Source organism: Erithacus rubecula (assembly GCF_903797595.1).
Source record: "Erithacus rubecula genome assembly, chromosome: 2".
NCBI lineage: Eukaryota > Metazoa > Chordata > Aves > Passeriformes > Muscicapidae > Erithacus > Erithacus rubecula.
This window is the reverse complement of record NC_136685.1, coordinates 55625118-55651236: the sequence shown is the minus strand read 5'-3', so window position 1 is coordinate 55651236 and position 26119 is coordinate 55625118. Positions and strand designations below refer to the sequence as shown.

The following is a 26119-nucleotide window of genomic DNA, read 5'->3' as shown; positions in this document are numbered from 1 at the left end:
TGTTCATTTTTCTTTCCACGCATTCTCAGATGTCATGGAACACAGGAACTCACTGCTACCACTGCTGAACACAAAGTCCAGCAGAAAACTACAGATGAATGGATTAAGCCTGAATATTTTCCATGCCATGAAAAAGCTATTTTCATTGGTTGTCAAAATTTTATGTTGTTGTTGTGAAGTCTAGAAGAAAAGGTAGTAGGAAAAATATTTGCCCCTAAATTGAACAGACCCTAATCTAACTGGATGTAATCTGTACTTTCCATCTTCTGCTAAAGAAAGATGCCAGGGCAGTATTTGCCCTGCGAGGTCAGGGCACTGGAGGTTTGGGATCGTTGACACCCAATCCATGATTTTGACTGAACCTGGAGATATGGCAATTCATTCTGCCTCCCTTCAATGGGCACTCATTATCTCCTTTGGCTGAGTCTCTAGCCTCAGTCACTGCCTAACAGCCACTGCCTGCTGGCAGCAAGGGCTGCATAGGAAACTTGGCTCCCAAGAATACACTTAAATTAAGTGCTGATTCCCTTGGGACTCCATAACAAGCTATTTCAATCTTTTCCTCAGAAACATTTATTTTTCCATAAGAAAGTAATTTAACCATTGAAATGCAAAGCAGCTTTAAACGAGAAACTAGAGGTTACCTCATAACCTCTCACAGTTACTTTTAATATCAATTGCTGTTCACTTTCCAAGAGCATCCCATACATTAAACAAAAGAACAGGCAAAATGACTCATACAGATAATTCCTAGACTATAGACAAAAAAAAAAAATAAATTCATTTATTCACTCCAAAAGTGAATAAATGTTATTTTATTTATTCCAAACTAGACAGGTGAAAAAAACTTTTACATCTTAATCCTTTGACAATTAAGGCTACAATTCCTTTCTGTGGGTGTTAAAGGCCTGTTTATGTATGTGTGCTGCAGATGTTGGATTTTAAATTCAGGGTGGGAATCAAACTGAAAACTCCAGGAGCTGGCAGGAGAAACAGTGTGTGACAGAAGGCATGCTCTGCACATCTCCACAGCTCTGCTGGCCTCCCTGTCTTGAAAATATACAGAAGTGCAACTGCAGTGATGCCTGCCTCCAAACCACCAATTTAGGGCATGGTTTTACACCTTGGCTGAACCAAATGAACACCCTGCTTTGCTAAAAGAGTAATTCTTGTTCATTCTCAAGTCTTCTACCTTTCTCTCCCGCTCTGTCCCTGTTGCCCAGACTTTTTTGGCATTTATTTAACTGGAAGGTAAACTGTTGCAATTTGCTAAACAGACAGCAAAATATACAAAACACAGCTCAAAAAAAAAAAAAAAAAAATAGAAGTCAGTTTTTCCACTGGGCTATATTTGAATTAGTTGAGGTAATAGCAGACAAGTATTTGAATGTTTTCAAACAAGCAGCAGAAGCAAAGGAAGGAAGCAAGATACACTTCAGCAGTGGAAAACTTAATTCTTCCCTTGCCACCTTGTCAAACCATATTCTGATACTTTGAATGTAAAATTTGACATTTTCTTGCAGCTTTCTACAGTAATGAGCTCATTATTTAGATTTATTACTAGAGATTAAAAACAGAGAATGTCTTACAAGTCACAAACAGACTCATTCTAATAGAAATTAAGTAAACTGAATGTGGCTTCATGGGCTTCACGTCTCTTTGAATCCCTCTGCTAAGTCTGCTGGGTTTTACAGTCACTCTTCATTTCTGTGTCCTATACTCATGCAAAGATCTGTAACTCTTAGGCTAAATGTTGGGCCCTGACATGAATTGCAAAGCATAGCTGAATGCACCAACCAAATATACACAGTCCCCCCTTTTGTAACCTTATTCTGTTACAACCAGAAAAATTCAAACAAAAGAACTGTGAATTTTAGGTTGTGTCCTTTCACCATTCATAGCACGTTTTCTTTGAGGTAACAGAGTAACATTTGCTCATAAGACAGATGACCACGTTTGGAGCACAATTAATGGCACAGGAATAAGGCAATTACATTACATACTTTAAAGATCACCATGGCCTTTGGCAAAAGAATTATTAGTCTTCTGGTAATTACAGAATTAAAACCTCACCACTTCTTTATTTGGAGTTGTGTGCAAGGAATAATTAACAGCAGCACTGATGGCTCTTCATTTAAGGCCATTCTTCTACAATTCTGCAAGGAGTATATGTAAGTATAACTTATGGTACCCACAGTATTTCCCTAAGGGCTTAAAATAAATTTCATCACAATTAATGGATATCTCACTACCTGATTTTCATTTACTTCCACTTTTAAAAGATCCAGTTGGCTGAAGCTCCTGCCACCTTTCATCAGAGTGAAACTGCTTTCTGTTGAGCTCTCAGGTTTGGGGTCCTTCTACACTTCCCTTAAAAAAGCTACTGAAAATGGACTTTGAACACACTTTGAGAATTCCTGTTACAAGCATCTGGAAAACACTAACTTCAAGGGGCAGGCAGAGAGCCTGAAAATTTCTTCCCTGGAAAAGTTCTAAGAATTTAATCAAATGGCCATGAAGCAACACATGCTTTAGCACCAATATTGCACTGTTTAGTGAAAAAAGGAAATTAGACGTGCAAAGAACCCTATTCTTGAGACAAACCACCATTTCAGCATATGCCTGGAAGCAGCTTTACTTTCTGAAGGGCAGCAGAAGTGCAATCAGGCAATGAGTGACGATCCAGGTAGTGAGTGAGGAACACAGATTTTTTGCAGCCAGACAAGCTGCCACCAGAGCCTATCTATCACAGCTCGGAGACAAAATCCAGTGGAGCAGCACCTCCCACCACATGCAGGTGCCCTCGAATGATGGAGGGGTTTGGGGGGCACGGCTGGGAGAGGGGGGAGCCCAGGAAATCACTCTGCCAGCACTTGTCCAAGTTCTCACCACAGAACAAAAGCAGAAAGAGCGGCGGCGGCCGAGGCTGCGGCGAGTGCCACGCAGCCAAGGCGGCACAATGACGATGATCAATGCTCCTGTCACCAGCACAGCCAGGCGTGGAGCATCCATCAGAGCCCTACAAGCCACTGCTCACAGGGCACCTCTGCGCCCCAGGCAGCACCAGGGCACGGCTCCCCTGACCCTGCACCACTTGGAGAGGCAATTCCGTCCTGCCCTTCCAAAATACGGGGAGCCCTTGCTTATTATGGTAGTGATTTTGCCCAGGTCTTAGGCACTGTCTTTTCTGTTCACCCATGTATTGTATCCCTCTCCTAGAAGGACAAACAGGTTCTGGTTTTATTTCAATCCACTTAAGTCTTTGCTAGGAGACAGAATGCCTGCCTTTCATGACTGGCCTGGAAGAGGACACCAACAACACCATTCTGCACAGCACAACTACATCTTATAGAAATTAAGCTAAATTTCTAAATTTAGAAATTATGCACCTCCTGTTATGTAACCCCAGGAAGAAGACTACTATTCCTCTGCATTAGCACTTTGTCTTAGTGAAATATCTGATGTAAAGGCTGTAAATTACTCTACAAGACCACCCCAAGAGCTTTGCTGGAGAGCTCTGTGAGAGTGGAAATTATTCTACACAGAGTGCTATACGTGTATTAAACACATACAAAATTTAAGATACAGATAAACAGAAAGACATTCCACAGAGACAGAGAACACCAGGCACTGTTTGCAGTATTTTAGGAGACAGGAAATAATGCCTAGTGGTGAGAATGTGCAGCATAAGCCACAGAAGAGCAGAGCAGGATAAAAGAAGCAGGTAAGTAAAGCCCACCGTGCTGCACAGACTTCGAGCAATGCCCACATACATGGAGAAATGCAGCAGAAGCAACTTTGGGAATCATGGAAGCTTTTCATGGAAGCTCTCCAATACCTTTTGCAGGTAGGCATTAGTTTGGTTGTAAACACCTGTATTTTTAAAATAACATATACAAAACTGGTATTTGAACCTCTACTCTAAGTGTAAGATTGATGATCTGTAACAAACTTCTTAATATGTATTTGCTCTTTTTCCTAAAATTTTTGGATAAGGATAAAGAACTCAATTGGTTAAAATTGCTCTGGAAAATAATTGTGTCTGTTAAATGATATGATGTCATATATAATTTATCTTACAGAAAGAATTACAGACTGAGGAGAGAGAAGGTACTAAGGTCACACATCAACAAATCCCACTTTCCTACATAGAATTCCCAACTAAAAATGAGTCAAAACAAAAATCAAACCAAATTATAATTCTGCTGGTTTACATGACAAATCCTTGCAATTCCTCATGGCTAAACCAATTCTTTAATGCCAATCGTAAATTTATCCACTTAACCACAATTCATGTAATCAGGGCAACAGAACTGCCATTGCAAATTACCCATTACCATTTCTGAAATATTTCTACATTATTAGTTGTCCCTCCTTACTACAGCTTATAAATTATTAATTTTTTTTTCAATTCCTCTTCATAATTGCCCATCATCTTGTCATCTTAGCTACTCTATCATCCTTTAGCCCTACCCCACATTTTTGTGCTTTCTTGCTCCTTGTGCAGTGAAGAACCCCAAAACGTACACTGAATTCCTAATTGGCTTCTGGAAAGGCTGAAGCTGCAACCCTTGATTTATGAAGCTGTTTCTCAGCCTCTTGGGAGCTCTGTTTGAGATGCCATAGGTGGAGGCAGCACAAAGATCCCGTGTCCTCATGCATGTAAAGCATCTGCTTGTCCCTGAAGCTTCATTCCCACTCAGGGCTTGCAGCCAGTGCCAAGTTGAAAATACATTAGCAGCATGTGCCTTATTCCTGCTGGAGAGCTTGAGATTGTCAGCTCCAGTAAAGCTGTCAGCATAGAAAGCCAATATAAAGGGATTAAAAAACAGGCCCATCAAAAAGACAGGTAGGCCACCCCAAATTAAAAAACAGTGTAACCTGTGTTTTTTCTTTTTGTAGTAGAATTTAGTCTGTTTTCTAAATCAAATAACATTAATGCAACAGCAGTTTTATAAAACCACAAAAATTAAATTACCAGATCAGAGCATTAAACTGACCCTGAGATACCATTTAGGGTATTAATCTTTTCTTTTAATGTATTATTTTATAGAATCAGAGAGCAGCCTTTGAACACTTTCAAATATTGTCAACATCTGACCTTCAAAAGTACTTTGGCTATTTGCCAGAACACCACTCTTCCCATTAACAAATCATACTGGCCATACATAACCTAGCAATATTTGCAATCTCATTAACATGTTTAAAAATTGTTTAGAAACAAATTTACATCCCTAGACATGAATTATTGAACTTTTCTTTAAACCTAATCTGATTAGGTGATAAGATCAGATATGTAAACAAAACTACTTTCTGTTTTCAACGAGAAATAATTATTTTTCAGTAATAAAATACTCAGCATAATACATATAGTTAGTTTGTTGCCTGAAAACTACAAAACCCCAACAAAACAACAATTTAAAGTTACTGTATCTTTAGAGAAATCACACTATTTTTCTTTTCTATTGTATTACCATAGAGTACTTCATTTCTGAGGTAAAACAAAACATCTGTAAATAAAAATATCTGGATAATATACCCTTAGCATCTGCACTTTTCTTCTGGGAACATCTAAAGACATAATTTTAACCTATTCCCAAAACCACATTATTTTAATTGGGCTCATAGAGAGGGCAGCACAGGATGAGAAGAGAACATATCAGAGCACTGATCCTGAATAAGAAAATGTAGCTTTAAACAATAGTTTTTTAAGCACTTGTTAACACAGCTCTCAGTGTGCCTGAGCTTATGGAATACTAGCAGAAAACAGAAAATGAACACTGCAAAATGTAAATTTGTACTAGATGATATTAAAACTTTGCCTACTATAATTATCATAATCAAAAATGGAAATACATGTATTTATGTCCTTTCCATATTCCATGTTTGTATTGCCTTCTCTGAAGCCTTCATGAATTAAGTCAGCCATTTCAAAAGTAAATATACAAAGTCAACAAACAAACATTACCCCCACTCGGTATGTGTACATTATTAACAATTTTAATTATAAAAGCTTTCAGAAAACAAAGGCCTTCTGCCTGCAGTTTCAGAATGAGTTAGAAAATAAAAGCAAGCACTGGTTTCTCCAATATGATGCAAATATCTGAAGAAACCTAATTCTTATACAAGTTGTCCATAAAAAAACATTAGGTTTCAGGATCAAAAGGTCAGTAAACCAACCAACCAAAAAAATCTAATAAAGAGATAACATTTTCAACTGATATTAAAAATAAACCATCCACTAAAATTAAAATTCAGGCTTTGAAATGGGACTTGAACTCTTTATGCATACTCTGCCCTGCTGACCCTTGCTAAAGGGTGTAAGTCAATATGAAATACTCACAAATGGAGAGAGTATGATGGATTTTCTGCCAAATAACCCTAAGCAAAAGTAATGCTGTTAGCTGGGGAGACTGCTTTTATTTCCTTTGCCAAGTGATGAATTAAGAGAATGTCCTAGCATACATGATGTTTTACTGTTTGCAATTTTTTTAACCCCTGGTTCTTTTCTTCTTATAAATAAAAACAATACAACCAGTAGGCAACAAGAGAACAAAAGGAGCTGCTTCTTACGTGGTGGGAGTTTTAAAACTAGGTAAGATTGCTTACTTGAGGAGGGAAGGGAAAATAAACAGAAGTTGCAATGTCATCAGTTTCTACTCAGTAGAATGGTATTTTATTTATCAGGAACTGGGCAGTGCCTCTGCTTTCTGAATGAATGACAGATCTTTCCTATCTATTTTTACCTCTGGGTAACTATCCTGAGACTGAGAATAATGGATAGCCCTTAACAGTTGCACACTCCATTTAGTTTATGAATATCACTGCCAGAGGGAGGAGTTGTGTTAATCTCTAACATGTTGCAGAAGAGGTCAGCATACAGGACATTAAAATACCATGTCAGCCTGTAAGTAAATTCCTGATGCATGTTTAAGTACTGGCAGCTGCCATGGGTCTACAACAGCCCTGTTACCTTAAAGCTCCTGTTAGAGCCGTGCTTGTCATCGCCCCGTTTGCTATGGCGAGACAGTTTCTGCCCCCAAGAAAGTTCATAAACTGAAAGAACACATGGGGAAGAGTGGGATTATATGTGCAGGCACAGAGGCTGAAATTACTTGCTTGAGGCCAGAAAGGCAGTCAAGGATGGGGGTGGGACAAGATGTATGGCTCCTGTCAGGCACTGCAGTGCCACAGCCACAGGACCGACCGGGAGATCTCCATCGGAGACCCTGTGCTGCTGGTGGCAAGCGATGCACTCAGATTTGTCTTACCCTGGGCTAGAAAGAGGACACAGGACAGGTTTTCCTCACAGCACCAGCTCCTCAGGAGCCAGCCAGCTCTAGTTACCAGCCAGCCAGAAGAACACCCACACTGCCTTCCTGCCTCCCCACCATCATCGCAGCACATTCCCCAGGCACACAGTCCCATCCCAAACACTATCTCACTGCATCCCCCTTCTACTCTCAAAACCCATCTGAAGGGAAGAAAACATGGATTTATCAAATAAGCTACATGTGTCCAGTTCTCCCCTTGTTTGCCACCCAGCCAGCTCAGTCATGGTGTGACACTTCATTCAGCACACAACCAACACACATGTGCCCCTTCACTCCTCCTAGTCTGTGAGAAAACCATTTAATTCCTTGTCCAGCAAGGCACAGAGCAGCATCCATCCACCAAAAATAAACAATAAAAACCCCACTGAAAATAACTGTGACAAGGCCACGTTCTCTATTAATTATTTTCTATCATGTAACCATTCAAGTTGCTTTCTTCATACTGAAATCACCCATTAATTCAAAATTCTCTGAATGTACAAATTAAAATGCCTGGTCTCACATGACATCTGACCTGAGAAGAGTGGTAACTTCTGGTCACTAGGAGGAAAGTTAGTCAAACAAACAGCTTTGCTATCCTGCAGGGTTAACTTCTTTAGTAGAAGATAATGTCACTATTAATTACATAAGTTCTAAAAGAGAGGAAAAGCCAGAGCGAGCTGCTACTCTAGGGAACAAATGTCAGAAGCTGCAAAGGAAATGCAAACAAATTACAAGGATCTTCAGCCCCACAAATTAAAACACGGAAGTCAGTGATGTGAGGTTACTGTAATATATTAAAAATAGAATTAAAAATCCAAAATACACAAGAATGCACTGCTCTTAATAAAGTGTGAATCAGAGTTTTCGAAATCCTGGAGTAAGAAGAAAAATACAAACCACAGTGCTTGTACCAGCATCTTAAATAAGTTCCTTTTCTTTTGGTGCCTTGTGCCTGAAAAGTATCAAAACCTATCTTCAAGTAATGGGGGAAGTCTAGATGGTTTTGTGACAGATTTTAAAGAAGAGAATACCTTTTAAAAAATTGAAATAAGTAAGAAATATAACCTTTGTCTACCAAAGGGAGGCTGTGCCAGATTAAAAGCTTTCTCCAGTGATGAAAATAGGACATCTCTTCAACGATGAGGAACAAAAGAACCTGCTACATAGGACTCTGTTAACCAGGCTGGAAGATCATTACTACATGATTAAGGGGAGAATAGGCAGCCACCACATGAGAACTTTGGGACAGGAGAGAGGACCAGCCCCAGGGCTCCCACTGTTAAACCATGTCAGCAGAAAGTCTGAGGAACACTGATAGAGTTTATTGGCAGTAGCAAAGCTTGAAAACTTATCACATGGGGTAAAGTTTCTGTGGATTTACAAAGAAGAGAAACAGAATAAAAGCTATTACTAATGAGTTACTGCCATTGGAGAAAAATGACAAAAATCTCACCTACAATTTGGGAACTTCACACTTGAAAACATCAGGGAGGAGTTTGGGAGCCCAGCAGTATTAAGCCAATCACAGAAGTGTATGGAAAATGTGTGCTTGAATGGTTAGAGACACTGTTATTAAAAATTATCACTTGAGAAAGAGAGGACTAAACTATAACACAATAGAACAAATGAGTCCAAACTGGCCATGGCAAGAGTTAAAAATCCTAGCTGGTTTCAAACTGGAGCTAAGTTTATGAAGCAGATCACTTAATATGCTTGTCAGATAAAGCAGAGAACTCAGCTAAATGGCTGATGATTTATAATCACGTTATTTTAGTCCCGTAAATTACCCTTGCAATTTTGGATATAAACAGATTTGGGAACAAATATTTACAAATACGCTTTGTAGCAATGAAAGACTAAGTGAATTTACAACATGTTTTTTGGATGTATTATTTTTTAAAGGGAAGAAGGTAAAATCTCACTATAAGACAGTCCATAATTTAGGATTTTTTGTCTTTAAAATAGCACCTCCTCTCCTGACTGGGCAAAACATCACTTTTTTATGCCAAGTGTAATAGTGGTTAGATGTAATTTAATAGTTCATGATCAATACCAACTTTGAGTTTTGAGTTCAGCTTTGCATAATTTATATGATTTCAAATTAATTCAGCTCTGAAATACGGTGACATATGATACTGAAGTCAATGCTAGAATGCTTCCTTACACACAAAAACATTTGAGACAGCTCTCATCTACTCAATCTTTCTTCTGAAAAGCCTTCTATTACAATATATACTAAAGAGCAGAAGAAAAAACTTACAGAAATCTGTAGTAACAAGGTGGAGTCAGAACCTTCTCAAGGACTCTGAACACACAAAAATGTAAGAAAAAAGTTGATTCTCATTTCACATAAAATTCATAAATTTTTCAAGACCATTTTAAGCACTTTCTGCAATAGAAGTAGATAGCAATTTAAATCATTGTCACCTGACTTCCAGTTGCAGCAAGCTACAAGCAAGCATGATTTGCACCCAGATTATTTGTGACAAGGCAGTAAGTAAACTCAGCTTTCAGGAACTCTGACTTCATGCCAGTGAAGAAAAATACATTGTACTACATCTCCTCTCTGAAGACTTTCCTGCTTTCTGGTAAGAAAATTTTCTAAGGTTTTAAAAGCATGAAGAAAATGACAAATTTTTTTGTTCTCACTTTACAACAGGTGAAAGAAATGAAATTTACTTTTACCTCAGCTGTTCTGAGGAAAGAAATAAAAAGGGGCAGCCTGGCTGTGAAAGGCACCACTACTCACAAGTGAATGGCACAGATTCGAGGATCTTCTAGCAGTAAAGGCACCTTATTGTGCACTTGGTGGTACCTCTGAGACTTGTATTATTAGACCATGACTTTAAGAGCCTCACAGCAATACCAACTAACACAGTATCACCTTCCCTCCCCCTTCCCCACTGTCACAGTTGTGCCCAGCACAGCTGCTCGAGCAGCTGCACTGGGAATGGGGTCAGAAAAAATACTGTAAAGTTCTGAACATCCTTTTCCTAGTTTGTAGCACACACAGATCAGGGTAGGCAAGTAACACCTACACTGATAATGCTCTCAACCACCCCATACTGTGAAAACTTAGCCTTTCAGTAACACTTAAACAAAAACAGCCACATTGTCCAGAGAGCAAAATACTGGAATGCAACTGCACTAAAGTTTGGGGCTTTTTTGTGAAAGTAGGAGTGAAGAAGTCAGAGATTAAATAATGCAAGCCAGAAAGATGCTGGGCAAATTCTTAAAAATTAAAGCTTTCTGGAGGGTCATTGCATGGAATCCCCTGCTAATGGTATCAAGCAAAAAAATATTAAAAAGAAATCCTTGAACTTGACATTTAAATGCAATAATATCACATTACTAGTGGTGCCAAAAGAAGTTTAGCCAAAGTATTTGGGCTTTATTTCCTTTTTAGGAAAAAGAGTACACTAAAAAATTGATTGAAGTGTCTTGTGACATTAAAAAAAATCTACTAAAGATTATTCACTAGTGTATTAAACACATACAATTTTTATAAGGCACTTTATAAACTTATTAAACAATGTCTGGACTGAGAGTATGTAAAGTGGATAGCCTTTGAAATAAAACTTTGTATGTATTGAAGAGATACTTAGAACAGCTAGCATCATTAGCTTACTCTAACCAACAGAGTACCAACACAATAAAAAGAGTCAATTACTTAGCTTATAAAAATTTACTGCATCTACAAATTCCTTCCAATTACATCAAGTGTACCAACCAAAGAAACAGAAAGTGAACTTTTCTTAAGTCAGCAACAGTTTTCAGTAATTCCCCTCTTGTCACCTGATAAAACACACCAGGACAAAGTTGCCCTGTACAGCATGCTCTCGAATGTGACATGCTTATTGGGAGGAGCAAAGAAAGCAATCGACAAAGCCCAAACCTGAAAAACAAACTTGACAAGAACTTTGTTTTAGGATTCCAAGCACCTACTCATGCTTCACTTGTCTTCTGATTTACACTGACCCCTCTCTTCAGCTGAAACATTAAAGAGATGGATATGGTGATCTGATGAGTTGTGCAGTGCAATAATTCCTGAGAGGTCAGGAAAGCCCCGAGTTCAGAGAGCCACAAGCCCTACAGCTCTAGGGACACAGCAGCTGTGATGATGGGTACATCCAATGTGCCACAGCGTGGCTGCTCCCCAGGCAGGAGCTGCCTGCAGCCATCCCCAGTGGGTCACTCCTGCTCACAGCAGGGCCAGGGGGATTCTGCAGGGACACATTAAAGAGGACAAACAAGTGCAAACCAGCCAGTGGCAGCTGCAGCATTGCACTTAAAGTTCAGTAGCAAAACTCATACCAAGGACTCAAGATCAGAGCAAAAAGGTTTAGTTATTGGTACATAGCAACAAGGCTCAGGAAAGAAAAAGGAAAAGGTGAGCTAAAGGCTTAAGCTATCTAAAACCCAATGAAGACCTGTGAGTCACCTGGATACCTGAAACTGAGGCAGTGAATGCCTTCAGTTACTGAGAGTTCACAACAGGACTCAATGGTTAAACTTCATTTATATTTTTTTAAAGCAGACTGTCTCTACATCACTGTTACCTGACACTACTCAAAAGGCACAGCACGATGCCATTCCAGCTGAAAAGCAAGCACAGGAACAGGCAATGCAGAATAGAGAGAGAAAGTAAGGTTTAAAAATAATTTTTAAAGAACACTCTGAAAGGTTTCTTTTTTTTTCAACTGAATCTACACAACAGATTGGTTTCTCACTGCTGGCTGTCCCAGCTCACCCTCTCCTGCACCAGCTCTGGTGTTTTTGTGACTCTGGGCTGAACTGCTTCTGTGTTAAGTCAGCAGAAAATGAAGCCAACAAAAAGGGCAATAGGTTTCTGCTGGGATGTCATGCAAAAACAGTTGAGCACAGGCTGAGAAAGGAGACAGGCTTAGCTGCCCTGGCAGTACAGGCTCAGTCTGGTCAGCTTGCACATCCACAGTAGCTTTACTGGCACTTGAAAAGTCCAAATGTGGCTTTAATACTATAAATATTTATTCCAGCAAAAACACCATCTTATGTGTCATTATCTCATCTTCCCCCTGTCACACAAAGCTGTTTGCCCAGACAGTGTCTGCTGAGGGGGAAGAAAAAGGCTTTTTTTTGTTGTAGTTGTTTTCAACCAAGAGCAATTCTCCAGCTTAGCTTTGTCACGTGGCTCTGTGAACAGGTGTGCTGGTGACACAGAGGGGCTGCAAAGCACTGGAAACAAGCAGCTGGAGGAAGGAGGGTGCTTAAATCAGGGCAGAGAGTTAAAAAAGCCTGTGTTTGTAAAACAGTGTTGCAAATTCAAGCCATGCTATTCTCCTTAGTACCGTCCACACACTTAACAGAAAATTCTGTTCTAAAATAAATGTGGTGTAAGCAAAAAAAAAAAAAAAAAAGAAATAAATATAAGCACTAAATATAGAAAAGAAATATATGAATTATATATATATTATATCATGATCCCATCTCACAGTGAGTGAGCTAATGGATGTACATTAGGATATTTATTCTACTATTCAGGAAAGTAATTTAATTGCAGAATATGTCACAGATTTCTTATATTCCTACTATGGATGCAGCTGAGAGTAATCTCATAGCCTGTGGTTCCTAAAATGTCTCTCCTAGCCACATGGTTCTGCAAGACACCTTATTCTATTCCTAGCACCTTTTGAATTCTTTCCTGAGCTTATGCAACTACCCTACACGGCAGAATTGTACTGTAATGGCTCATACAAGATTTAATGAGTGTCAGATCTAATGCACAAGAACACTCCCAAAAGGGAAATGTGGATCAGTGAAAACTTTTACTTTTAGCAGGACTGAACAAACTTACTCAGCTACTCACCTAACTGCAGCATAGCTGTCCTGCACCCTGGCTGGCTGAATTAACTACAGGATCAGCTTTCTCACTGGAATTTCAATGGCCATAGAGGGATCAGGCAAATTCCACAGTGAGCAGGAATGTAGAGGAGTTTCTTGATCCCTGCTTTGCTGTGCAGATTCACAAGGCACTGGGCCCTCCATCTGTAAGGATGTCACCTCAGTGTGGACTGGTGCACACTTTGTAGCTCTCATTTTAGACTTCAGTTGTGTAGGGTAGGATAGGACAGTATTTAATAAACCACTGGGTGCTACATGTAGTCTCTCTCTGCCCATGTGCTCTGACTAGTTACCAGAAAAAATGTATTTTTTTAAACCATAAAGCTTATGGTAATTACAACCATTAGAACAAATATTTACACTTGTGACTACCTGCAAAGTTTATGTAAGTAGACCACTCTATGAACTATTGCTTTTAATAATCTAACAAGGACTACAAATCATGCTGAAGTTCCTGGCTCTGCAGAGCAAAGGCAGTCTTATTGTGAAGCCAGTTTCATGGGGATTTGTATTCTGTGGAATAAAATCTGAACAAGAGCCTTTAGCTGGCAGAGTACAAAGGTTTTCCTATATTGAAGCTGTGCTGCTTTGTCTCCCAACAGAGAAACTGGAGCCAAAGACAAACAAAGCAGAAAAGAGAGTTAAAGACAAACAGGTGGATAAGACTGAAAAAAACACAAGAAATGCAAGGATATGTTCTCTGAGGGACACACTGAATGGAAGGGAATCCAAATCTAAGGCAATACATTTTGGGCTCCAAAACCTGGATCAAGACTCAAGACCATTGCCAACATATTTCCATTCAATTGATACACAACTGACTCCTCACTTGAAAAGACTGCACACTGCAGAAACAAAGTCACTTCACATGGCTTATGAAAAACCTTATCTACCCTAAATTCTTTTGCTCTTCATTCCACAAAGCCATGTAAAAACAAACATGGCCCAATGAAACAGGAATTCAACTATCAATAAATAAATGTATTCAGAATGCAAAATGTTCTTCTCTGAATGGATGTTTGATTAATAGAGGGAAATAAACAGACCTTTAAGCTGTACAACACTGTAAAAAACAATCTTTCTCTGTATGTAGGTATGACAAGCATACCTGCTTCTCTACTAGTTTAAGGGTGCTAGTATAAGAAACCTCATGTTTCACATTGTTGCAGCATCTTTTCAAGAGCATTGTTCCACAGGTACTCAAACTTCAGCTTTAGGAATTAATGCAATCCAACCTAGGTGTTCAGGACTCAGAAGAGAAAAGCTGCAGCCATGCAAAGGCATCACTACCGCAAAGCTGCAATGCTCCTTTTAGCTAATTAATTCTAAGGTATAAACACTCACAACAGTTTTTATAAAAGCTAGTTCATTGTTCAGCCACAAGTTTATTTTGCTTGCAACTGTAAGCTCTATGTGTCCATTGTTGCTTGTGCTGACTGGATTCCTAATATAAAAAGAGTCTGCCCACTCAAATGCTTTCATAAGAGCATAAGGGCCTCATGGTGAGGTTTGACAATGCAGCTGGACCAACCAAATTGCTCACAGCCACTAAAATGAGGCAGTATTCATCTTTCTTCCACCACCTTGCCTCTGCTATTCCTCCGCACTGGCTCAGGGACATCTGACTTCTAATTTGGCTGAGTTTACTGAACTGGTAGAGAAATAATTCATCAGGGAAAAAAAATGGTTTCTGTTGGTTTATCAAGTGAGGCCAGATGAATACTAATAGAATGAAGAACAGGACACCTCTTTCAATGCAATCCAGACTGATTCAGCCACCTTGTGGAGTGAACAGGTCACTGATGATCCAAGCATGGTGCAGGAACACAGTGACAGGACAAAAGGCAGGGGAAGAGAAGACGTGCTTTTGGCTTATTACACATTCACTTTAAGATTACTTTACACTGATATTAATAATAAAGTAGCATTCTTACCTTTAATTGCTAATTTTTCCATTCATTTGCATCACTGTCAATTTATTAACAGATCATAATACAATAAACTGAATATTTACTTACCTACAAATCCTTTCTCTCCAACTAATTTAAGAGCAATTTTGTCTGCCAAAACAGAAGAACTTCCATGTGCAATGTTAGCAAAAGGTCCAGCGTGAACAAATACTGGTGTTCCCTGGATGATAAAAGAAATGTATGTAAGTAATTCAATGTATAGATGCCATGGTTTAACTCCAGCCCACAGCTAAGCCTCACACAGATGATCACAAGCTCCTCTATCAGTGGGATGTGGGAGCAAACCAGAAGGGTTAAAGTAAGAATACTCATGGCTTGAGATAAATGCAATTTAATAGGCAAAGAAAAGAGTGCACACATACGAGCAAAGCAAAACAAGGAACAAAAAAAGGAATTCATTCCTGCTTCCCATGAGCAGGTGTTCAGCCCAGGAAAGCAGGGCTCCACCATGTGTAATGGCTACTTGGGAAGACAAATGCCATCACTGCAAATGTCCACCCTTCTTCCTTCCTCCCACAGCTTTGTATGCTCAGCACAATGCCATGTGGTTGGAATACCCCTTAGGCCAGCTGGGGTCAGCTGTCCCACTGTGTCCCCTCCCAACACCTTGTGTACCCCCCAGCCTGCTTGCTGGTGGGGTGAGAGACAGAAAAGGCCTTGACTCTGTGCAAGCCTCGCTCAGCAATTAATTACAAAAACATTCCTGTGTTATCAACACTGTCCTCAGCACAAATCCAAACACAGACCCCTAATTCCTAATTCCTGTGAAGGCAGAGGAAACAGCAGAAGCTGTGAGGGACCAGAGTCAAGGGTTCAGGAGCTGGAGAGGGAGATGGCAAGGGATGTGCTGGGGTGCAGTGGGGACACTGACACAGTGGCAAACCCATTCACTGCTGCTGGAAGCCCAGGTGCAGAGCTGAACTCCTGCACTAGACACCACAGGGGAAATCAACTCTGTAGGTGAAACAGTCTAAACGAGAGACAGGAGAGGCAAGGAGTAAGCAAATTAGCTAAGTATAGGGAATTTGTGAGGTAGGAAGCAGTTCTCAGTGTCCCTCTTGTATTTTTGTCAGGCATCCCAAGGAAAGGAGAAATTAGAAAATAAGCATCTTCAGAAAGGGATTAGGATTAGGTGAGATTACATTAACTGCTATTTTTTCTAAAACAGAATTCTATTCTATTCTATTCTATTCTATTCTATTCTATTCTATTCTATTCTATTCTATTCTATTCTATTCTATTCTATTCTATTCTATTCTATTCTACTACACAATTAGACAGAAGAATATCACTTCAGCTGTTTTACTACAAAATACTTAGGCAAACAAATGCCCACTGTTGCATTTATGCATCTTAAAGTGCCCAGCATTATAAAGAAAAGGTAAGCAGACAATTTCACATTATTTCCATTGATGTTCTTCTCACATTCTGTATTAAGAGCTACTGCCAACCTTCAAAATTTCAGGCAACCTACCAGGCAACCTCCTTTAAGTTTTGACTAGAAACACCACTTAAGGAGGACAGTGTTCTATGGATCAGCTGCAGGGCACATCTAATAGTCTCCTGAAGCACAGCTTGGGAACTGTAAACCATAAAATACAAGTTGGTCCTTCCTCCTCTCATCTCCCAGCCACCAATATCTTAAGGAAACAACCTACATAGGAAAATCTCTATTTCCTACTGTAATCTTAGTGGTGAGACATTTTAGTAATGACAACTAGAAACCATACGCAAAAATGATGCATCAACAAAAAGTATCTCTTCTTATTGCTTCCTTTAGAATTAGTAACATATAATTAATTGTTTTTCTTAGAGGAAAGACAAGTAATTTTTTAGCCACTGTCACATGCACACACATGAGTGGGGGCTATTCTCCAGGAGTAACAGAATTAAACTACAACTCACATAACTCTGCCTTGTACATGTAAGAGTAGAATGAGGAGGAAAAAAGTAAATTAAGGAGAAATCATGCCCTGTACTAAGAGAACTGATGTAGATCATTGTAATCATAACACAGTGCTTACTTAGGGTTAGCTTTTTTTCTATCTGCTAATGGACACATACTGCAATATCAACTAGATTTTACACAAGTACACAAAACCTTAACATGAACTATGCCTTCAAATCTTCTTATTTGGGCATCAGACTAATAGGTTCTATGCAAACTATGTTATCTCTATTCCAAAGATCTTGTAACATACAAAATCAAATGCAGACAACTTTCACCAAACTAAGTCTACTTTACTTCTACTTTAATCCAGCATTTAATTTAATCTGGCATTCAAATAAGTAGAACAAAAAATTTTAAGCTACCAGACTCAGATCTGTAAAATTTCTTCCAATTTGTCTTTTATTACTCAGTAAGACTAACTTTACTTTTCCAATCCCCAATTTCTTGTGGCAAGCAATCACAGGGCTGGTCCTATTAGAGCTCAGAGCAGACACTGGGCAGATGTGATACACAGACACAGCCAGTGACTGGGCAGCCCAGCACACACTGCAGCAGCTATGCAAAGAGAGGTGCCAGAAGGGTCTCCTCCTACATTCCCTGTGCCACTGTGTTTCCAAGAGTTCATCCACACAACATGGATAAGAAGGGAATGTGGACTGCAGTGTCCAAATTCCAGAATATTGGAAATCAAGAGGCTCCCATGACTAACTTTAAATCCAAACATACTACTAAATAGCTGGCACAGACAGATGCTCCCCTGGAGCTCTGAAATCCACCAGAAGGAAAGGAAGAGCAATGCTCTTGGAGGAAAAGTAAAGTCTAGGTAATGAAGAGAGTGAACTCCAGCAGGACCATGGGAGCCTCAGACACACCCTGGAACAGGGACAACATTGTCTTCTCAAGCCAGCTTTAGTGACTGTGCCAGTCCATCTGCCCCACTTATTTTTGCTACACTCTTAACAAACTACATGGACAACCAAACAATGCCACCGAGATGCATTCTGCTGACTGTTTTCAGTACAGAAAATTTTATTATCCAAGTTTCAGTAAAAGAAAATAAACCCAGAATGTCAATAAATATCTGAAGTTATCTGGCCGCTGGAGGGATGTTTATAATACTTATTACCATTCTTCTCTCATCTTTACTATGAGTGGCACTTCAAAAGTAACACAACAAACCACCCCAGAGCAGCCAGCCTGCAACTACAAAGGGCTGTCCCATAGAGCAGCTGCTCTGTTACTCATGGTATAAATAAATGCTAAACATTAAGGGATCAGTCGACAAGAGAACAAATGTGTCATGAGAAACATGGATAAACACTATGAAATCATTATGTACATTCCAAACAAAGTAATCTCAATTCTACAGAACTGGATATAAGTAAGCTCCACTGAAATCTGTGACTATTGTAGATGAAGTGCCCTGTGTCTCTCATTTTCAGATTTTTACTTTCATTCCTGCATATAAAACACTGTCAATCTGTAACACTTTCAGGCAGAATTTCTGGTGTCAGAGTGGCAGGATTGTGATGGAAAGCAAGCCACCAAGTAACCCCTTTAAAAACCAGCAATACAGAACACACATCAATTCACATATGAAAAAAAGCACTGACATAAGTTGCCAGTTCAATTCCATGCAGGACTGACATTTGGTCATGTTTGATTTATGACCTTCTAAGCCTTTTCTCCAGGGCAGGCACATAACCATACAAAGTTGGAAATCTACTGAGCATGTTGTTATTTTCCCTTTCCACAGGCCCTTAGAAGCAACTCCTCAGACTTCCACAGATGAACACAATTCCCATCTACAGGCTCATGGCCAAATCACTGCACTGGCTACTTCTATCTGGCACCTATTCCTGCAATGGCTCCTTCCAGACACTGCTGCCCACAGACACTGTGACTTACAAATTATGCCAAATCAACTGTCAGTCATCCAGATCTGCTCTGCCTGATCTGGCAGTCTTTCTGCCATTCCCCAAAGTGATCTGGAAGAACTGCTTTGGGGAACAGTGTCATCCCTAATTGCCAGACAGGTCCATGGCACGTTCTGAGCTGCATCTGTGGTCTCTGTAACCATATTATTCTGTTTTTTCACTGCCCATGTGCTGTAGGATTATTTCTAATTTTGCTGTTGTCAAATCCTGGTGCTGCTGCTAAAGGCCCTTACATTTTTGTTGAAGAACTGAAGGGATTAGGATTATGTTGCCCAGTTAGTACTGGTAACCTCTTTGGAAACTTAAGATGCTAACTTTTGGGTGCTACATATTAGGTTCATTTCAAGTGTAATGTAGGCTTCAGTTATCCTCATTTCTGTTTTGCAATTCACACATTCATAAGAAAGATGGCATTACCTACGGCAGAAGAAATATTATTACGTCAACCACCCCAGGGTATACTAAGATTACTTTGGTTTAAAATCTATCATGATAGAGGGTTTTAAACTCCCAAGTGGATCATTAGAGTACATTCAAGTGTGCAGGGCACACTTGTTCCACTCCTACTGAAGCTATTAAAAGTAGCACCTCTCACAGTTATTCAGATGCAGAATTAAAAATAATGAAGAGAGCTCAAGAGCAGTGACAGCACAGGCAGTAATAGAGAGGGCCATTGCATCCTCAGGAGGGCCATCCCTGTCCTGGGGGATTCAGGCACAGCATCACAGCCAGGCAAGGGAGGGGATTGTCCTGCTCTGCTCTGAGCTGAGGCAGCCTCACCTCCAGTGCTGGGGGTTTGGGTGCCACAGTGTAAAAAATGACATTGAGCCATTAGAGAGTGTCCAAAGGAGGCCAATGAAGATAGTGAGGTGTGGCTGAGATCACTTTGTCTATTCAGCCTGGAGGAGACTGAGGGGAGACCCCATTGCAAATACAGCTTCCTTGTGAGGGGAAGAGGAGGGGCAGGCACTGATCTCTTCTCTGGGGTGACAGTGACAGGACCCCAGGGAATGTCCTGAAGTTGTGTCAGGGGACGTTTGCATTGAATATCAGGAAAAGTTCCTCACCTAGAGGGTGTTTGGGCACTGGAACAGGCTCCCCAGGGTCACAGCACCAGCCTGACAGAGCTCAAGAAGTGTTTGAGCAATGCTCTCGGGCACAGGGTGTGACTCTTGGGCATGGTGCTGTGCAGGACTGGGAGCTGGACTTAGAGATCCTTGGGGATTACTTCCAACTCAGCAGGTTCTGTGACTCTACATGAGAGCAATGACACAGCCCAAAAGGACATCAGCCAAGGCACAGCACGATCTTGGAAAATATTTACAAAAACGGGGGTTCTCCATTCTTGCATAGGTGACTTCTATTAGTCTGCAAGCCAACAAGTATCCAAAGGGTGACAAAAATTCATCTTTAAGACTCAAAGTGGAGGAGTGGAACATGAAGCAGTCTTCTGAGCTGCTTTAGTTTGCTGTTTTAAAAAGAGCTTTGTGAGAAGAATTTAGGGGGAAAATGTGTCTTTGGGTAATGTGGTCAGGGTCCTGCTAACAAGCAATAGTGTTTGATGAAAGTTGGCAGATGTTTCACCCATAGCATAGATTAGATTAGAAAAGAGTACCACATAAAAGGCAGGAATTGTATTGCATAGAAATGTGAATATAAAGAAATGGAGGGGAAAAATAAATGCATATAAGTCCCACAACCAAATGCTTATTGATCAAAAGAATCTCTTCTGACATTTTTGACTGTCTTTCAGAACACTGCAACAAAACCACAGCATTTTCCAACAGATATGCAAACTGCAAACAGAATGACTAAACAGTTCAGAATCAAAGCTACCTTGTCACCCTTAACACACACAATATTATACAAGTAATGATTATAATACTGAGTTTTGGCCATGGCATTCTTAATTCTATGTGACCTCCAGTTTCTGCTACAGGATGTTATATTAAAATTATCACACACACACATAATTCTTCATACAGCCACATGAAAGAATAGGTTTTCTTTGTGGGGAAAAATAATTAAATGGCTATAATAAAATAATAAAATAACACAGACTTAAATTCTGTTTTTCTAATATTCCCCGAGACTAGGAACTTGTCCCTGTCCAAACACAAAAGCAAAAAGGTCATTATTACTTCAACATGCTGTAGCAGATGAGACAATTTTATCAACTGGTGATTGCACTATCTTTTTGCATTCTTCAGCTTTTCACCAAATCAAGAAGCATCCAGAAATATTCCAGTTATGTAATTTTGATGGTCAAATGAAAAAAAAAACATAAACACTGATTTTCCTCCAAGTGCATTTGTTTTCAAAGCTGCTTCATTATTTTATCATTTTTCTTTCTCCTTCTCCCCTTGAATGTTGCTCATCAGTTTCCTATCAAATCATCAATACCAGAATGCCTAGGCACCAAGTTAGCTTGCACTAATTCTACATTCTTTAAGCTTTTGGAAGAAAGCTCACTAGGGTAGGTATAAAACATCCTTCTCATAGTCCATCAAAGCTTTGTTTAGTACATGAAGTCACTGTGGCTGGGAGCTATCTTTTGAAAATGCATAAACAGCTGAAAGGACCCTTGTGTGATTATGAATGGCACAAACCATAACACAGATTAGAATGGCCACAGCAAAGCACCTTTTTTCCACACAAAATGCTGGGCTGTGGGAATCATCATGAGAACATCCATATAAAAGAAATACACAAAAAGGACACTTCCCTGTAAGAACAAGGTGGGAAATAATAAATCCGTGACTTAGAAGACAAACTTGTCTCCCATTGTGCTCAGAAGCAGCTCAATAGTGCACTGCAGCTTGCTTGCAACACTAGATAAAATGATGATTATAGCCAGATCTCAAAAAGGAAGAAAACCAACAAAAATATATAAATGCAAATGGAGTTGAACGATTAAGATAAATAAATGAACGTTTGCTAGAATGCCTTTATGGATCAGACCCTGGCTTGAACTTTGGAAATCAAGCACAATTGCTGAAGAGAAGCATGATCAGCACAATATGAAATTTTAAAGTTGGAGAAGGGCAGGCATCATAAGCCATACTTACCTCCAATGTCTGCATTAGTGTAGGCTTAATTGCATCTTTCATCAAAACTGCCAAAGCACCAGTTACTCCCTAAAAGACAAGAGTCCACATTTTAAGGAAGTCAATTCCAAGATGTAATATTTTCAAGTTACACTTACAGTTAAAAGACCCTTACAATTCAAAGCAGTGTTACAGTAATGCATAAAGAATTTATTTACATATTACCACAAGACTTCTAAAATTCTGTATTTACACTGTGTCAAAAACAAAAACGTTTTTATTCTGAATATACTTAAAAGGCAACAGGTAACTTATTTGTCCTATTTAATGGAGAGATTAGAAACAGAATTAATTGATCAGCATGAGGATGTTCAAGGTAACAAAAGATGAAGTGCCAAAGGCCACTGAGACCTGAGAAAGTAAGAAGGCAACAGCTTGCTAAAAGTGCCTAAAGAAATGACAGATGCATTTCTTTTATGACAGAATCAACAGCATAAATCAATAGCTAGCAACAACCAGAAAGGGTATTTTTCAAGACTTGTACAAATATATGCACAACAGATTCAGGATGAAAGCAGCCACAGAATTTAATAGGAATCCATAATGAATACATCATAAGATTAAAAGTTAGAGGTGGCTTACTGGGATGATGAGAGCACAAAAGGAGCAGAGCAAATTACTGCATTTTGGTTGTAGAAAACCATACTCCTCCCTAAAAATTTTCTTAACGTATAAATTTCACACTGACTGACCTTAAAATAAATTTAAAAAATGAAAAAAAAAAATAAAATGACAACTCTCTACACCAAATTTCAATGCCCATTCAAAAAAAAAAAAAAAAAAAAGCCTCCAGAGTGTACAGATCACTATCAGACTATATGAAGAGTGCTATCTAGAAATCACCAGCATACATTCAAATTTATTCTTGAATTACTTTGATTTTGAGATGGTGTGTTTTGCTTTGAAAGAATTAGATCATGTTTCAGAAAAAACACAGTAGTGTTATAAAGAATGCCTCATAGACTTGCCAGAGAATGCAAAAAAAATGAATTTAATATATTTTTGTATTGAAAAGAAACATGAAAACCAAACAAAAATCCTAGCTACTGTAAATTGTTTAAAATGAAAATTGAAAAACATGGGTACAATATCCAAGTTGCATATAAAGAGATGAACAGTAATATTCAAATAAAGCAAAGCAATAAAAATAGTGCCTTTATAATTCCCAGCACAGCTTTCATCAACTAACCCCAAACTTGGGCAATCAAATTCTGCATGAAAGTTTTGACGGCAACAGATAAGAGACATAAAAGTATCTGGTGATTAAGTACAGAATTTTACAAAATTAAATTTCCCCCTTTCTGAGCATCAGATCTGAGAATAGACTTCAGAGGAAAATGAAGCAGAATATTTGGCCTTAGATAAAACTGAATTAAAACCAAAATAGTAAAACTGACTTCTACTGATGCATAGCAAGTGTTTCCTTGGAGGACTGTGAAGCAGAGAGAGAAGAAAAAGATTTTTCTTTACACTCTGCGTCTCCCACTGTTTACAAAACCCAATGGATCCACAAAGATACAGTATGAGTAACTGGTGGCAAAAGTTTTTCATCTTCTGAATTAGACTGCTGTTTCTTAAGATGTTAATTTTAGATGCCAGGATTAAAAAGCAAGGAAACATAAGCACTCCAGCTCTTTCAAAATGGTGAGGCTCCACCACCTCCACAGAAACAGCCTGGTGCTGTGTTGCTTATATACCCAAATACTCTCATTTCTAGAGGGGGAAAAAAAAACAAAGTGCCAAATGTAAAACTTTACATCTGGTCTTTCAAGTGGTCTGGAAAGAAGACTTGGGGAAAGAAGAAGTGAAAAATAAAATCAGGACACTTCTCCCCCAGCCTCCTCCTCTACTCCTTCTAGATAATAATGGCTCAAATCCTGTCTCCTTTGTTTTCTAATGTTTGCACCAATCTGATAAAAACAGTGAAGTAAAAAAATACTTCCTTTGCATTTTAGCTTTTTGGGCAATATCACTTATGCATTATTTGGGAAATACTAGACACGCCTTTTGGAAAAAAACAGCTCATTTTACCTGAAGCTAAAAGCACAGAAAAAAAGATGTAAATACTCCAATAAGCATATCTTGTGTCTATCTGCCTCCCATGGGTCTTAACTAGGTTTGGTGTCAACAGCAGTCCTTAAATTAAACAAACAATAAGGTTTTCATACCTATCTTACACAACTGTTAGAACGAAGTTTTCATTTCCAAGTATCTATTACACAATTCCTACAGCTCACTCCAAGTCCTGGATCTGATTCACAAAGCTGTTTAAGGAATCAGGTTCCTATTTCCAATTCAGAAAAGGTAGATAAACTTCTCACAAAAGAATTAGGGGCTTCCACACTTACACACCAATTAAGCTTGTGAGAGCCCAAAGATCATCAGCTTTCTACTAACTCACTGTCAGAGGAAAGAAGCAGGGTCTGAATCAATTGTATACAGATGTTCAACTTTTCTGGGCTCCTTCCTGGAACTGATCACAGGTATTTCTGAAAATAATGCTCCTTCCATCTATCCACCAGCCATCAGGGCAGGTATGCTCCCCAGGACAGCACAGATCACAAAATAAATTATACACGTGACACAGGAAAGGCAAACTTAGATGAAAATCCAAGATACTTTTAAAGCAGCTTCCAGTGGAGCAGTCTCTGAAGTCTATCAAGACTGGAAATGAAAGCCAGCACCAGATGACAAGGAAAGTGATTGGAAGTAACTACTATGAAATGAATAAAGGCTACACAGACTGAAGGGCAGAAAAAAACCCCTTTTCTTTATAAGAAAAATAATGAAGTACTTGCAACTTCCCTTCAACTGAAACTATAGTCTCTAACAAAATAATAATACTTTGTGCAATTTCAGTGCTGTAAAAAAATTAACTTTAAACCATAATCTGAGAAGAACTGCAACTCCTTATTCTGATGAACCAGAGTACAAAATCTCACTAGCTAACAGATCATTTACATAAGTAAATATGAAACGCTTTCTTTCTTTTGGTTTTTTTTGGTGGTTTATTTTTTTTTTTTTGGTCCTGGAATTGCTGAAAGCTAACAGCATGGCACAGCAAGCAAGCTGAGAAGTTTTATTTAAAAAAAAATAGTGACATATTTATTTAATATTTTTCATATCTGCTGAAATACTGATCTAGGGCATATATACCGATTTAGCTTCACACAGAAATATGGAATGTGTCCATCAGAATTCTACCTCACTGCAAAAGCCAAAAAGCAATTAAGTCTTCAAAATACTGTACAATGAGCACCACATTTTGGCAAAGAGTTCAACATATTCCATTACAGAGGATAGACATTTAATCCATTACTCTTGTGGAAGGAGTCTTCTCAATTCATGAAATATTCAATTTATCTTTTTTCTATTATTCCTAGCCTGTCTCTGCATATGGTTTATATCTGCCAATGTGTATTCTAGGTTTTACTATTGTATTATGATAAATACATTGCATATAAAGTCAAAATTAAGAACAATTGTATTTTTGTGAAGTATTTTGTGTGTACATCTGGAAACAAATCACAGAGAAAGGTTTAGTGGTTTTGGTTCACATAAATTTCAAAGAACTAAAGACTACTGTCAAGTGTTTAAACTTGCATAAATTCAATCTGTGTAGGATATAAACATGAACCCCAGATTTTTTTTTCCATGATAGATGGAATTGACCCATTATTCAGGTTGTGTACTATATTTCATGATAAACTTGCCTTTAAAGTTTCTTAGGACTATATGCAATTGCAGTTCTTTGTGCTAAAACATTCCATGGCAATGGACTATGATAGATCCAAATTTTTAAACTTCATTTTGTTCTACACAAATAGAAGTCAAAATTATTGAACCCGGATTGAGAGCATTCTAAAACTTGCAAAGTGTTTTTCCTTTGTTGAGTTGTCTTGAGATCTTTCCTTACTGAACTTTACCTCCTTACTGACCCTGATTTGAAAGGAGGATG

The 26119-nt window shown here is 38.9% G+C and overlaps 1 protein-coding gene across 2 annotated transcripts in view; it reads right to left on the bottom strand.

Annotated features, from left to right (window-relative positions):
• MTHFD1L (methylenetetrahydrofolate dehydrogenase (NADP+ dependent) 1 like) overlaps positions 1 to 26119 on the bottom strand; it is a 137322-nt gene that overhangs the window by 62980 nt on the left and 48223 nt on the right. For both annotated transcript variants that reach the window (XR_013773499.1, XM_079299279.1), the window contains exons 19-20: positions 22123 to 22191; positions 15215 to 15326 (exon numbers count right to left, since the gene is read on the bottom strand). Coding sequence is in view for 1 of the 2 variants with exons in the window: in XM_079299279.1 (XP_079155405.1) it covers positions 15215 to 15326; positions 22123 to 22191 (181 nt within the window). In the remaining variant the exon portion in view is untranslated. The remainder of the gene's footprint in view (positions 1 to 15214; positions 15327 to 22122; positions 22192 to 26119) is intronic.